At 35.8% G+C, this 16,829-nt stretch overlaps 1 protein-coding gene across 5 annotated transcripts in view; it reads left to right on the top strand.

The window, feature by feature from the left end:
• MOM (ATP-dependent helicase family protein) overlaps window positions 1–15,483 on the top strand; it is an 84,005-nt gene extending 68,522 nt beyond the window's left edge. For 2 of the 5 annotated variants that reach the window (XM_022297229.2, XM_088121670.1), the window contains 5 exons: window positions 4,381–4,491; window positions 5,046–6,995; window positions 7,195–7,905; window positions 7,992–8,196; window positions 14,412–15,483. In XM_022297229.2, the coding sequence (XP_022152921.1) occupies window positions 4,381–4,491; window positions 5,046–6,995; window positions 7,195–7,905; window positions 7,992–8,196; window positions 14,412–15,157 (3,723 nt within the window). In that variant the 3' untranslated portion in view covers window positions 15,158–15,483. Of the gene's footprint in view, window positions 1–4,380; window positions 4,492–5,045; window positions 6,996–7,194; window positions 7,906–7,991; window positions 8,197–12,720; window positions 12,766–13,860; window positions 14,001–14,411 lie in introns of those variants that run through there. The other 3 variants (XM_088121669.1, XM_022297231.2, XM_088121672.1) reach the window with 3 other exon arrangements.
• The last annotated feature ends 1,346 nt before the right edge of the window (window positions 15,484–16,829 follow it).

Raw genomic sequence — 16,829 nt, forward strand, 5'->3', positions numbered from 1 at the left:
GTAAATTGCTTATTGTGGAGAATGTGAATCTCTGGTGTGAGAGGGGACAAGGGTGTTCTTGCTTGTGTTGGTGGCTAGAGCTTGGTTGACAAAGATAACATAAAGTAACTTTGTAAGGTTGTGATTGATATTGAACAATCCATAGCAAACCTTTCGAGGTCGTTTGAATCTAGATGGGCATCTAGATTACTTCGCCTGTTTTATAGGACGGTAGGATCCAAGACATCTTGAGATGTTCAGGCACCTTAGGGTGCTCATACAAGAGGGTATTTGTGGAACTTCTAGTACCAAATTTCTAAGATTCACAAGGGCACCTTTCTCTTGACATTTTTGTTCTTCGTCTTTCTTTTATATATATATATATCCTGGCTTTTGGACTAAGTTTATGTATTACCACGATATGAAGAAAGTAATGCAACTAAAGATTAGAGGAATATGATGACTTGTTCTAAAGTTAGGTTAATAGGCAACTTAAGCATCAACAACAGTATCAGTCAAGAACTTCCATAGGGTGTCAGATTGATTGTGTAGCAGTAAAGATAACTTCCCCAAAATGTTTTATGAACCTTATTTTCTGAGAAGGAGAGCATGGGTAACGGGAATTGATATATTGTGAAAATTCACATAATTGACACCAATAATTGGGGGGAGAAGGGAAGGGTTGTTCTCCAACAGGTTAGCTATATGTCGCTGATATGTTAAAAGTATTGGTGATTACCATTCGTTGGACCAATGATAAATCATCTTACAAAAAGTCTATATCCTCGATGCGAGACTTCAACTTTTTCCATAGAAGAAGCTGGCCTTCATGACTCATGAGATTCCTCTCTTCAACGGTTTGTACACTTGGTCCTGACTCAGGGAAGAACCTACACTCACACTTATAACAGTGATGCACACCACCCTTCTTAATCCATGAAACCTTATATGGAGTGGGGTGAGGTGATAAAGGTAAATGCAAAGCTTTGGCTAACTTACTTGCAATGACATTTTCGGTACTGCCACTATCTACTATGATATTGCAAATCTTTCTATTGATTGTGCATCTTGTCTTAAAGAGAGCATGTCTTTGGTAAGTTACTTTGGTTTTAGATGTCAACAATTCCCATTGGATAACAAAAGAAACCGGTTCTCCTTCATCTGGTTCTGCATAATCAATTTCCTCTTCATGATCCTCGCTGCTATCCTCTTGGCCATCTTCTTCTTCGACCAAGGTGATAGCTTTTTGTTGAGGACATTCATTAGATAAATGCCTGGTTTGTCCACACTGGAAACATTTACCCAATGTTGGTCGGCTGTACGTATTTCCAGTCCTCTTTCTTGCAACATTGTCAGTTTGTTTATCTTTAACAAGATCTAGTTTGGGTTGCTTACCTTTGGTTGTGGCAGAGTTACAGATTGGAGAAGAAAGAAGATCACTGGACGCTGCATTCTTTTTGGGCGTCCCTCCTTGTTCCCAATTGTTCCTTCTTGAATACTGCTTCTTGAAGCGGTGACTAACCTGTTCTTCAATGGTAGTTGCCGTAGAAATAGCTTCATTTAGATACCCAATCGGCTGCAAAGCTATTTGTTCCTTAATTTTGGCTCGCAACCCACGAATGTATCGTGATACTAGGTAGTGTTGGCTTTCCACTAGATTTGTTCTTGCTCCCAAGCAATGAAATTCTTCCGTGTAATCTGTTATGGATCTTGAACCTTGTTTACAATTTTGATATTGACTGTACAAAATTTGTTCAAAATTGATTGGGAGAAAATGCTCTCTCATAAGTTTCTTCATATGCTCCCAACTCCTAATAGGTTGCTTTCCATAGCGTTGCCTATTAATTTCCAATTGATCCCACCAAGCAGGCACTCCCCCTTTTAGTTTTAAAGCTACCAACCGAACCTTCTAAGGTTCGGGAGTACCCATATAGCTGAAAAACTTTTCTCAAATTTTTATCCCATCCAAGAATCCCTCTATATCCATCTTGCCATTAAAACTAGGAAGGTCGATTTTCATCTTGTATTCACTGTTTTCTTGCTGTCTAATTGGGTTAGGATACCTGCCAAACCTCTCACCTTCATAGGCTAATAGCTCGTCTTCTTCGTTGCTCGAGGAATCAAACATCAGCTCATTTCACTGAAATCAGGGGTTTCGATTAACTTCTTGACGAAAATGTTGTGGTTCTTGAAAGTTTCTTGGTCCCAAATTGATTGTTTGGGGTCTTCTTTGTGGGGCTATCTGCCTTTCTTGTAGATAGGCAGTCCTTCGGCCCAACCCAACTTCTTGATCCATTCTTGCTTGGTGTTGTGGGTTGGTTCTAACTAGAGATTGCTGCATACCCAAAGCTTCGAGTTTCTCATGGATGATTTCCAAAATCTGCTTAATCTCACCTACGTCCTTTTGGATGGCTTTAACCTCTCTTTCAACCGACAGCAAGCGTGCGGTTGATGATCGTGGTGAGAGAATGAAAACTTGTTCGATTTCTTTGTTGACAAGAGAAGAATCACTGGTGGTGGCTGGTTTCTTTCCTGTCATAAGAGTGCCTAGAAAATTGGGTGCTCTAATACCAATTTGATGCACACTAGTGCTGGAGTTTCTTGAAGGAAATAGTAATCTGTCTTTATTAGAGAAGCCAGCACCTATTTATAGAGGCTGCTGGAAAACTAAATACATGGTAACCACAAGTTACCGTATGGTAACTACAAACTAAACTAAAGAAATGATATAAGAAGCTAAAACTCAACAGCCAGTGTTAATATCTAACAGCTAACTACATCAGACAGATTCTTAGCCATTGAGCTTCCTCTAAAAGTTCTCTAATGCCACAGTCCAACGTCTTAATCGACCTATATCTGACCATTTACCCATCCAATTGTCCTGCGGCATAGACAAATGGCCCCACCCCCTTCTGTTTTGAAAACATGTGGCTGCAAAATCGGAAGTTCATCTATATGGTCGATTATTGGTGGTAACGAATGACACAACCATCTTAGGGGCTGGCTAGGTCATCGTTTCATCCAGAAATTAAAAGCCTTGAAATCTGTCATCAAAGCCTGAATCAAGATACATTTGGTTGCATACACCCACAAAGAAATAATATTTTATTTGAACTTGGGGTGCTTGACGACATAGAAGAAACTGGAGCCATACAATCTGTACACATAGCCCAAAGAAGAACCACAAGCTCGCAAAAATTGAAGGTTAAATGGCAGAACCAGACTGATATTAACTCAAGCTTCTTCCATCATATTATCACCACTAAGAGGAAAAATTCTATTCTTGTGATCCTATCATTTGTAGGTAAAAGCCTTTTGACAGAAACATAAATAGAAAAGGCAGAATAAAAAGAAGAAAGACGGATAGAATAGTGAGGACGAGGAAAAGTCTAGAAAAACTTACAATTTTTAGGAAGAATTAATTATTAAATGACTGCTGCCAAGTACCACTGCATGATATTAAATTGACAAATGGTGCATTTCTCCAATTTTGAAATTTATATGGGCTATTAGGTGAACCATATTTTACCATATCTTCTTTCTCAATTAAAAAAGAACTATATCTAAAATATTTCTATTTTTTTTCTAAATTATTTAAGTTCATTTTTTGTTTAACTATCAAATGATTGTGTTAATATATCCATCAGTTAAATTTCAATACTACATAAAAATATGCACACACATATATTTTTTATATATTAAAAAATTAATGTGTCCTCTATGTGTCGTGTCCTACTTTTTTGGAAATTGGCGTGTCACCGTGTCCGTATCGTGTCGTATCCGTGTTTCGTGTCCGTGTCTGTACTTCTTAGCCTTTTTTAACTCCAATGGATTGAGGTCTTCCCCTCTTTTATAATTTCATATTAATCAATGAAATTGTTTCTCACCAAAAAAAGAAACAGAAAAAAGAAATATGTATATATATATTGAAGATATTGATCGAAATATCGTGGGTTAATCATTAACCACTAAAATATCGTTTTGCTGATGTTTCGTCAATATTTTGCTGACATGGGCTATGTATTGTAGATTTCTTTTTTTACTTTCTTGTTGTCCACCAGCTTATATTGTGACCAATACAGACCTCAGCTTCTCTCATTTTAACCTGATCGGGCCAATAATTTGGTGTCACAAATCATGTTGAAAATCTCTTTGAGACATTCCCTCATTATCTTTTTTTGTGTTTTGGTTTTGATTGACTAAATATATAAAACATATTAATAATGCGCTTCAACCCCAAGATCATTTTATTATTATTAAATGACATGTGTTTGTTACTGACATGTCTAAAAGTATGATACTTGTGGTAAATGGGTTACTTTTGGTATTTTATCTGTTCGCATAAATTGTTCAATATTTGCTTTGCTGTGATTTGCATTGATATATCTTGTTGCAATGCAGGAGAATGTTGAAAAACAGGTGGAAAAGTTTTTTGAGTATATAATGGATAATCATCATGTCATTATGGAACCAGCAACAACTACGTTGCTCCAGGCTTTCCAGCTATCTCTGGTTATTTTTCTTCCTCTCATTTACTCCGCCACCTGATTGTTTATTTCATTCATTATTCATCTTTCATAAATCAGCTTTACCCCCACCTTGCCTAGGGCAATACTGGAAGTTGGCTTAATTTTGATCAATTAGTTTTAATAATAGCGTAAATCTACGCCATTTAGGGTGACCACTTTTACCCTACATCCAGCACTAAAATTTCCTAGTTTCACGTATGCTGCTATCATTTTACCAATGGTGCTTAATGCCACATGCGTAGTGGCACTGGACATCTATTGGATTTTGGATGTGAATTGTCTTCTGAGCAAGGCAAATTTATATTTGCTAGAGTTAGTATGAAACACTACGATCTGTTATAGAATATGGGTTAAATTATAAGAAATTCATAAACATTGCATTGGGAGTCTTCTCTATCCCTCACATACATGTGAACTCCATGTCCTTCCACGCATGTTTATTGGTGTCACTTAACAAATTAAATTATTATTATGCTTTTTGTTCATGCTTTCATCAATCTCTTTGAAATATTTTAACTTGATAGATGTGTATTGCAGTGCTGGACTGCAGCTTCCATGCTTAAGTACAAGATTGACCATAAAGAATCATTGGCACTTGCAAAGAAGCATCTTAATTTTGATTGCAATAGACAAGAGGTATACTTGCTTTATTCGATATTGCGATGTCTCAAGAAAATATTCTCCAATCATTTGGAGTGTTACAAGGTCCCTGAATCTTCATTTGCTTCTGAACCCCTGTACAATGTATTGTCCGACAATGAGTTTGAGAAAGCTGTAGTAAAATGCATTAATAGAATACAAAAAAATTGTTGCAAGAAATTTGAAAACCTTAAGCAGAAGCAACAAGAAGAAAAAGATGATTTTGATAGAACTTGTGATGAAGAGAAATCACTGATGGAGAAACAGTTTCGGATGGAGTCAGCTGTTATTCGTTCTTGCTTGCATAATAGTGTTTTAATGAGAAAAAATAAGCTTCAGGTATTAGAAAACAAATATTCAAAAAAGCTTGAAGAGCACCAATGTCAGATAGAAATACGACGTAAGAAACTTGAGGAAGAGCATGTTGATGAAAGAGATAAGATGCTTGCAACGGAGGCTCATTGGGTTGAAACACTGACTTCCTGGCTCCAGGTTGAATTATTAAACAAGCAAATTTTAAATGAAACTAGGCATGGCCGGTACAGCTTCCTGATAACTGAGCAATTCCATGGTCTTGGAACTGATACCACTGTTTGTGATCGTCGGCCAGTAGATAGTCGTAGTAAGTTTCTTCATAATGTCTCAGGGACTGGGGTGGGAGTATCTGAGATTCCAGGATCTGTTTCGTGTGAAGCTATCATTTGCAGCAATGCTGTTGACAAATGTTCTCTTCAAACCAGACATAATGGTGAGACCACGGCTTTAGATACCATAGATTCTCAAGGACCATCTGCTACTGAGTTTGACGATCACAACAGGATAAATGACTCAAATGGCATTCGTAGCAACACAGTTAAAAAATGTTCTCTTCAAACTAGACCGAATGGTCAGACTACAACTTCAGATACCGTGGTTTCTCCAGGATTATCTGCTACTGAATTTGAGGATCACAACAGCATCAATGGCTCAAATAGCATTGGCGGCAATGCTGTTGAAAGAGTTTCTCTTCAAACTAGACAAAATGGTGAGACTACAGCTTTAGATACCGTGGATTCTCAACAACCATCTGCTACTGAGTTTGCCGATCACAACAGGATCAATAACTCAAATGGCATTCAAGGGAGTTTAACCTCTTTAGAATCTTTTGCTGTGGGAAAAGAGCCTGATGGAGTCATCTTGAGCAATCTGGATAAAGAGGTTTCTACAGAAGGACTTAATAATGGATGTTCTGTCAATGGTGTAGACGTTGTCTCAGTGCATCTGCCTACATCAGGGGAACAGATCTCCCATTCAGAAGATGTGGGTTTGGTTGAAGGTTCACAGAGATTTCTTACAGTACCTTTGCTGCCCTCTACAGAGGGTGGGGAAAATTTCGGTGCCAGGCATCCTGGGAGTGAAGTTCCTAGTGGAACCTGTAGTATTGTCAATCCTGATTTGGTTGTGGATGCTGATACCAATCCTGAAGCATCTCCCTGTGGTTTGAGTTTTCCAATTGATGAGGTTGAAAGGTTACCTGAGACTGTTAATTTACTAGATGTTAGGGAGAATCTCTCTGCTGGGCAATCTGAATGTCAAGAATTAATTCCTAATCAATCAATTTTAAGTCCATCTGACATAGAAATTTCATCGAGAATGCATACAACTGCTTTTTGTGAAGTCGGTGATTCCAGAAACAGTTCGAATGATGGCAAGGACCTTTGTGAAACATTCAATCCTTGTGTGGTAGAAGATACAATTGGTATTACCAATCTTGATGTCTATTCCCACGAGCTGTCTGTGACTTTATCTCCTGTGGAGCTTGCTGTTTCACCTACTACCCAAGGCAATGGTACTCTGCTGTTTAATCAGGTATTGCTTTATGAGTTATGGTAATATATTTGTTCTTGTAGTGTAGCAACATCTAATATTTTTCTATTTCATATCTACGGGGATAATCAGATAGAACACTTTGTCGGCATGCACTTATATTCATGTTTCTTAGAAACAACGTGAAGTCACATTTGACTTACTATAGCATATTTTGTTTTTGAATCTGTTCTGTGTACAGGCAGCACATAATGAAATGAATCAAGAATCTTCATCTACTGGGTCCATGGATGACATTATGCATGCTACTGAAATGGCAATTACTAATGGGGACACTGAAGCTCCAATTTCATTTGTTGCCAATCAATCTAATCAGGAAGCACATGACGAAATGAATCAACAACCTCCATCTACTGAGCCCACGGATGACATTATGCAAGGTACTGAAATGGCTAATACTAATGGGGGCACCAAAGCAACAATTTCAAATGTTGTTGATCAATATAATCAGGAAGCACAAATGATGGAGCCTCAAACACCAATGGTGTCATTAGCAACAAATTCATCTGCTGGCTGCTTTCAGATTAATTTATCTTCTGCTGGTGGAATGGAAGATCACATGGGTAGGGAAGACCATTCCTCTGCTCGGCTTCCTCAGACAGTAAGCCAGCCAGTTGAAAACCCTATTGAGCCCATTGAAGAAGTCTTGTTACAATCTATGGCATGCACTGCACCACATTCTACTCCCAACGTTGCCTTCAGTGATACGAGAACATCCTTTCTGGACTCGAGAACCATATCAGCTAATTTTGATATTAGTAATGGTCTCGTGCAACCAATGCAGCCGTCAGTATTACAAATGCCTACTTTATTGTACATTGATCCATTTCAAAAGGAATTGGAAAGATTACGGAAGGAAATGGAACAATACATAGATTTACATGAAAAAAGGGTTAGTTTTCCCCAGTATCCTTCAGGTGTCTGTTGTATTGATGATTAACACTAGTTTCACTCAGCATAGAGTTCTCTTCTGTACAGAAACTGCAGCTGAAATCTGAACGTGAGAAGGAAATTGAGGAATTTACTGCTCAAGTTCACAAGAAGTATGATGCTAAGCTGCAGGAGTCTGAGACTGAGTTAGATCTTAGGAAGAAGGACTTTGATGTGAATTACCATAAAGTTATGATGGGTCAGAGCTTAGGTCACGCTTTCAGGTGGAAATCCAATGACACCAGGGCATGTGGTAAGTCCTTCATGCTGGTTTGCATTTGTGCGATGAACTGCACTTATATTTCATAGCAGCATCTTGTTAATTTCTTTTATTTAACTTTTTGCTTGTTTTACTTAATTCTGCTTCTTCTCATAAAGAAGGATCTAATCGTGCTACTTTACTATATTTTGTGCTGCTAGACCCCGACAATTTCAAATTTAAATTTCCGTGGATGTGGATAATGGGATGTATAGAAATATTGACAATAATCAATAGATACTCACAAAACTGTTAAATGTTAAAAGTAAAAATGATGATTATCATAATATTAATCTACTTTTAATCAATAGCAGCAAATTAACCTGTGCGATGTTATGTGAACCGTTATTGATAAGTAGATAATGATTTGATTGTTGTATATAATGTACAATTCCAATCTATAATTTCCTCAATACCTCGGTGCAAATTTTAGAAAGATGGTAATTAATGAATCATCACAACTGTATTGAACAAAAATAAAAATTAATTTAAAATTTGGTAATATATTTATAGTTTTCAACACTTCAAAGTTTACTGTCCTATAGATATGTTCTATGTTATTTTCATTATTAATAAACAAAGTTTCACGAAAAGGTGTTGAGTTTTGTTAGAAATTATCATAAGTATTATATTATATCATGAAGAAGTTTTAGAAGTAAATAGCCTAAAATAATACCTCAATACTAAAAATTGCAAAGCTTTTCAGTTTTATTCAACATACGTATAAAATATCAACAATGAATAAAATTTTAAATGTTTTATCTTGGCCTATAGCTAATGGGAGACTAGTATTGTGAACATGAGGAAGCGGAAGGGTTTAAGCAAAAGGAGGTAAATTTTATTAACTTCCAGATTCTGTTCTATGGGTGGGGAGGGTATTTATGTACTCAGCTACCCAACAGCTAGTTCTAATGGCTAGTTTTTATTAGTAATCGCTAATAAAACTAACAAAACTAACAGCTTTAACAACTAACAACCTAACTACTTAGTTAGTTACATCAATTTTCCTCCCTCCCGGGATCACTCGCCTGCTAGTTAAGGTGCTAAGGAAGTTCCACTTTATAAACATTATCACCATAGCATTGTAAAAGTTGGAATCGAATAATATTTTTCTGCTTGAGCTTGTTGTACATACCCACTTGTTGCGTAAATGGATCATCACCAAGTCACCAATGCTAAAGGTTTTGTCCCTTCATTTAGTGTCAGCCAGCCTTATCCTTGTATTGTCTTGTTTGGACCATTCAATATGATCTTGAACCTCTTGATGTAGTTGCATAATTCTTTCAGTCATTGCTTCAGCTTCCCCACTATAATCAGTAGAAGGAATATTAGTTAGATCAACCATAAGCCTAGGTAACTTAGTTTAAACAATTTCAAATGGGTACTTCCCAAGCGATTCTTCATCAAATTCTGCAGGGGCAAGAGCAAAGTCCCATTTTTTTGGCTTATTTCCACTTAGGCATCAAACAAGCTTTCCCAAGGTACGATTGGTAACTTCTATTTGACCATTAGTTTGTTGAGGATAGATGGTATTGAATTTTAGGTTGGTGTCGAATTTGTGCCATAATGTTTTCCAAAAATGGCTAAGAAATTTTACATCCTTATCAGACACAGTTGTCTTGTGTCTTTGGAATGCCATGGAGGTGTACAATCTCATGAAAGAATATTGGCAATATAAGACTACATTAGAGGTCTCTTACAAGCTAGAAAGTGGGACAATTTAATAAATTTGTCCACTGTTGCTTGTCCACAACCGATGTGAATGCAAGTGCAAGTGTACACTAGTTTAGCCGATTGTAGTATAAACAAGGTCGAAATCCACAGGGACTAAGGATATTACTATAAGCATGCGGTTAAGAATACCAAAAATGCAAATAAAAGATAATCAATGTTTGTATAACTAGAACTAAGTAAAATAGTATAACGTACAGAAAGAAATTTCAAGAAAGAAAGTACTGTAAATCAAAAGATGCTAGGGCAGATAAATGCTTTAGCAAAACTAACAGAAAAGGGAAACAGATGATGAGATGAGAACGGGAGAGATCGCTATATGCCTTTACTCGCTCACAAAAGACGTTCTAGGATAAAATCGCAGCTGATGCTCAAACCGACGTGGTTCCCTTCTGAGACACCCAAAAATGAATATTTACAACTTCCGTTGCTAAATACTCAAGCACAAAGAACAGTTTATAAGCACAGTTATGCAGACTTTATCTCTAAGCATCGACAAATTTACTAGAAAATAGTAGCTGACCACAAAGAGAGCCACACACGCTACCTATTCGAGTCATACAAGAGCAAACAAACTAATAGATGCGGCCGAGAAAGATCAGTAAGATAAAAATATTATAACAACTCTATTTAACAGTAGCAAAAACATAGAAAGCCTTTGTTCACAAATTACAGCAAGGGATCCCCCAGATATGGACTTTAGTTCATGGGGAATGGAGAAAATTCCATGAGTAAAGAAAAGAAACAACCCATTTCATGAAATAGTGCTTTTAAACCGGTTAAAACCTCCAGTTCACTGTAGAAACCAGTGGCTCCAACTTCCTATCATCAGCTTCCTCCTCGAAAAATGGGTTCTGCTCTCTTTGTCTTCAACACGGAATTTGGAATGATTTCTCTCTTGGGATCTATTTCCCCTTGGGATTGATGATGAGACAGCCCACATCTTGTTTCTTTTATTGCTCCCCTGAAAGTTTGGGCAAAACTTGATAGAACGTGCATGGTACAGACTTCAGTAAAAATCCCACATAAAACTTGTACCCGGAATTTTTGCAGTAAGCGATTGTCCAGCATTAGGGGCTCTAACATCTAAAGGCCCTAGCAATTCCTTCTGCTTCTATAACTCTGCTTTCAATACTTCCAAATTCTGCAAAATCAATCCAAAAACTCCAAAATTAACGAAGTAAGGAATTCATATTTGACTTTAGTATTTCTCACTTACTTCCTCATTTTGGTGAACTTTTATAGCTAGGATTCTCTCATTTGCACTCCCATTTGGTCCAAGATAATACCACAATAATTATCTTTTGGAGAGTTGTCATCCACCACCACGAAAACAGAGTCAGAGCCACGTTGTGCTTTCGGCAATCCATGGACAAATTCTCTCAAATGGATTGAATGGTTTGTAACGGTGTTTAAAGGCCAGCATTTTGCATTTGTCCTCTTTCTGTTTGCCAAACAAAACACCATTTAACAAAATTGTGGACATCTTCCAAAGCTACAACCAAGAAAGTTTAGAGGAGATGAGTTCAAAGGTTTTGGCACGACAAAAATGGCCCGCCAAACCTCCACTGTGCAAATCTTTAATAAGAGCTTCCTGAAAGATGTGTATGGAATACATAGTTTGTCCCCTTTGAACAAGTATCCATCCAAAATATGGTAATACGTATTAGAGATATGATTTGACCAATTGCCCAAATAGAGTGGAAGTCTGGATCATTTTATAGAAGAATGCAATGATCTCCCCTTTTTAAGTAATGTTAGCAAAGTATCTTTTCCACTTGAGTCATCAACAGCCTTTTTCATTGAACAAACTTTGTGTTTAACAACAAAATCGAACCTTTGGATAAATGCATTTCATCTTGCATGCATCCAGCTAATCTGTTTTTGTGTTTGGAGGAACTAAAAGGAATAGTGGTTGGTTATTAGGACAAGTTTCTTTCCAATTAGATAGTGCTTCTATTGTTTCGGGCACAAATTAAGGCATACAATTTCTGTTCGTATGTGCTCCACTTTTGCTGAGCATCACTTAATTTCTCACTAAAGTAGTTTATTGGATGGCTATCTTGGGCTAGGACTGCCCCTATACCAATACCTGATGTATCAATAGTAACTTCAAAAGGTTTATTGAATTTAAGGAGAGCTATAACAGTGGTAGTACTCAACTTACTAGAGTGGAAAACCTAGTGGTTTGTTCTTCTCCCCCACATGAATTTTCCCTTACCAAAAAAATTGGTTAAAGTTGCTGGAAAGGGTGCTGAAGCTTTTAATGAATTTTCAATAAAATGATACAAGATCAAGAAAACATTGGATATCTTTCACAGAAGTAGGTATAGGCCACTCATGTATTGCCTTTATTTTGTTTGGGTCAACTCAAATTCCCTCCTGATTAATGAAAAATCCCAGAAAATAAATTTCATGGGTGAGGAAAATCCTCTTGTGGTTGATTTCCAATTAATGTTTTTTGGAGAACCAAGATCTTACTAGAGATAAATGGGTTCTTTACAAATTAGTAATACTGATGAGGGAGGTGAAGAGGATGAGGAATTCAAAGTTTTAATAAGTCGGAATTATTTTTAGATTAGGACTGAGAAGTGAGATACAAGGATGAGGAAGATTTTATTGTTTTTTATCAATATTTTGTTGTCAAAGAACATACTTTCCACCAAGCAACTGAAAGAAGACACCATTTCAGATTTCGGCAATGTGTTTGGGTTGACTATTGTATTCTTTATGTAATTTTGCAACCAATTGGATGCCTAATGCACTGCTTTATTGGTTTTTTCACAGGTTAGATAACATTTTCATTGAAGTATATTTGAATCACTTAAAGAAGTGAGTTTTCATTTTGAAGGTTGTTTGCAGCTTCCTATCTTTGTTGCTTTTAAACTCGAGGACAAGTTATGTTTTTAAGAGGGAGGGAACTGATGTAGGATATTGAAGGATAATTTTGTAATTTTCTTTAGTTCCTTGTTTTGTTAGTAAATAGTACTTAGTTGTTAAATCCTCTATAAATATAATTGATTTATTACTAGACTTGTGAATCATAATAAACCCCCTTCATTACCTTTTTGTTATTTAGGCTACACGATGGATCAAAGCTTTATCATCCAACAAGCTTTTCCTAGCAAATATGCCTCTGAAACCTTGGTTTCCGAATCTTCTTTCTCTAGCTCCCATAGCCCATGACTTTATATTTCTGAGCTAGAATCTCCCATTCCAAGAAATTCTGTTATTATGGTCAAAGATACGATTTTCTTAATCAACCAAGATGGGTAAGTGTTCTTTTTTTCCTAATCAAAAACAAACTTCTCATTGATGAATGTAAAGATACAAAAAATTTTAAACATACAAACCCGAGAGTGAAAAGAAAACAGAACTTCCAAATAAACAACAAATTTGCAACTATTACAAAGAGGCTAAAAATTAAACGTTGAAGAAATCCTTCCTCCAAACTTCAAAGTTGCCCCAAGAAATCAATCGTAACTTCTGAGGTGATCCCAATGATATCAAAAATCACAGAATACAAGTTGAATGGAGCACGAATAGATTATTTGTCTAACAAGTTGGCATGATTAACATATATGCACCAACTTGAGGGGGAGTGTTAGAGTATAGATATTAGTATATTTTATATTCTTGTATTAATATTAATTTGTCATGTACCTTCTCCTTATAGGATTAGATCAACCTTGTATATTTATCTATATATATAGACTTTAATAATAAGAATACATAACATTGGATTCTCTCCAACCTTAGTCTCTACACTATTTATTTGGTGTGGTATTAACACACAGGATCCTTGGTTCTCTGTTACTTGGTTGCTTTTTCTTTTATTTCGTTTCCTTTTGGAAGCTCGTATCCTTGAACATTTTTCTTCCTTTTCATAATTTAATGCAAAGTTTGTTTCTTGTTAAAAAAAAATAGCCGTGATAATTTGCAACAAAGGAAAAGATTCCCTTTGCCTTCAGTCATGCTGCTTGTGCAACTATTCTGGGGAGAATCAAATCAACTTGTTCTATCATGTGTGCATTCTTGATTTGGTCGATCAAGCCGAAGTTTTGTGGGTAATTGGTTTTTGTGTCATGCTTTTGGTGTTATGGTTAGAATGGGATGGAAGAGTTGGGAGGATGTCTCATCTTTCCTTATCTTCTTTATTCGTCAACCTAACTTTTAATTGTTCTAAAAAATAAGAAAAAGTACTCAAACCAGCATGTGATCTCCAGGCTACAAATCCAAATCTATATTTTCTGTATTAGATACTCCGAGATATCTAGGATAGTGCTGGTAAGGGTCTTTGGCATTTTCGATTATTATATGCTTCATCACAATATATCTCTGTTGTCTACCTGAAAACTCCTATAATCTGTAGTTCCTTCTCTTTAATTTCTTTTTTTTTGGATTACTCATCTATTTACATTGTTACCATGCATTTCGCATCTTGGTCTAATTTATACTATTATTTGTTTCGGTCGCAGATGTAGGTTCCTTCTTTGCATCACAGATGATTCAACCACCTCTTCTGCAAAATGTACCAGGGCCTTCCTTGGTAGTCCGGCCACCTTTCAATCCATCTATAGTCGGTTTGCATACAGCCAATGCACCTTCTATTAGTATGCAAAGGACCGTGCCTGTGGTGAATTTTCCAACCAACTCACCTGCCTCTAGCCAAAGTACTGCTTCAACATCAATGCACGCTCACCATTCATCCGCCCATTACTCGAGCAATCCAATGAGGCCACCCCTCATCGGCTCCATCTCCTCCCCCTCTGGAAATCCGTTAATTGGTAGTGTTATTCGTGCACCAGCTCCTCATTTGCAACCCTTCAGACCTACATCAATTTCAGCTGCTAATCCTCATAGCATCTCTAGTCAACATGGACCAAGCAACCCTTCTGTAACCTCTCCCACATTTTCTCAGCTTCCACCTCGACTTCCAGTTTCTGCGCCACATCAGTCCATTCTATCTAACAGACCTTATCGCCCTGAGAGTTCAGAACAGTTGCCTACTTTTTCTAACACGCCTTTATCTGCATTAGACTTGTTGATGGATATGAACAGTCGTGCTGGTGTGAGTTTTCCAGTTACTTTGCCTATGCTGGCAGATCTAACTGTGAATTTACAACAACCTGTCGCCCCGCCCGTTAGTACAGGTGGCACGGCAGTTAATGCAGTTCAGACTACTGGAGACTCGGACGTTGTCTGCTTGTCAGATGACGACTAACCAACCTGACAAAAGGTACATTTCTGACTTTTGGAGCTCCTCATAACTTAGGTTTGCTTGCCGCCAAGGGGGAATGCAAAAGTTAATATCTGAAACTAATGAAATATCGTAGATGTAAATGGTGAAATACTATCTCCAAATGTGTATAATGTAAATATCCATTTGTGATTTGCCCATGTCTACCAAGTTGATGGTCTGGTTTTGGATTCTCTTTGGCAGTTAGAGCAGATTAATTGGCTATTTTTTGCATCATTTTTTGCTCATCTTCAAATCAAACTCATGGTGTAGTACATGAAGCAGGGGGGAAATTGAAATTGATTCGCAAATGTAGCATGTGAATGCCCTTAAGAGTCTATGATTTCAACTATTTTGTGTGACTGAGAGCATGGTATTAAATACCCGTCGACATTTTCATCATATTACAAAAAAAATCGACAGAGTTTGAAAAATATCAACAAAATGACAAAATGTTACATATATATATATATTTTGTCAAAAAAAAATTGTATATATATAATATTAATATTAATCGTTTTTAAATTATTGAAAAGTATAAAAATATTTATTTGTTAATTTAAATATTATTACAACTTTTTATTTCTCTAACTTTTACCGAAATATCCTTTAATATCGATATTTCTATAAAATTGAGGTGTTGACATTATTTCTAGTGACATTTACTTCACGAGTGCTTTTAAAACTAAATGTTTTTAGTAATACTAAATGTTTTTAGTAATAGTTAAAATGTTTTTAGTAATAGTATTTTAATGTTAAGCACTTTAGTAGATAGTTTAACGTAAATTGTGTTTCTATTTTGAAAGTGTTGTGTTTCTCAAAGTGAAGTTGGAAAGTATAGAAAAGTGAGGCGATGGCCTAAATATACCCATTTTTGAAAGGCTTATATTTTTTATGTAATATACATTATATATACTATAATATTGTTATCTATTTATTTTAATTTTTAATTATAAATATAATTTAAATATAAATTAACGTTTTCATAAATTTTTTTAGTATTGAAAACACAAACTAAGAATATATATTATTCTTTTAGGAAAAAAATATAAGTTTTCAAATGAGTGCAAATTGGTTTAGAAAATCCTATGAGTATCGTAAATTCTTCTCGATTTTAATTAGCTACCCATATTTAATTATATCTTTTTCTTTCTAATTAAAACCCTTCAAATTTTCTTTAAAATTCAACCATTAGTATAATTATCTAAAGTTCAAGTTAGAAGATCTCATATATTTTCTCTTCTTAATTGTTATTGTTGTTGTTGTTATTTACAATCAAAATCTTTCTAATTCTCTTGAAAAAAAAAACTCTTATCATACAAAAACTCTATCATAAACTCAACTTTTATATTTTGGTGTACTACCAACCTCAAAATCAAAGTTTCAAATTTGTTATTTGCTCAAATTAGTCTAACTGCGTCCAAGTTTCATATTTTTTTATTTCGTTTCTTTTACGTTTTAAAAAAAAAGTTATTCTATATTGTTCACTACATTAATATCTAAGATTTGTTTAAACTTGCTTATTTTAGGAATACAAAATATATGTCTACTAGAAATATATCAATCTATACATGAAAAGCTTGAAAATAAAATAAAAATAGAAAAATAAAATTTTAGATGAAGTCATCTATATTTAGGCCTCCCGATCAAAATTTTA

Source organism: Momordica charantia (genome assembly GCF_013281855.1).
Source record: "Momordica charantia cultivar OHB3-1 chromosome 3 unlocalized genomic scaffold, Mcharantia_2.0 BLBB01000003.1, whole genome shotgun sequence".
NCBI lineage: Eukaryota > Viridiplantae > Streptophyta > Magnoliopsida > Cucurbitales > Cucurbitaceae > Momordica > Momordica charantia.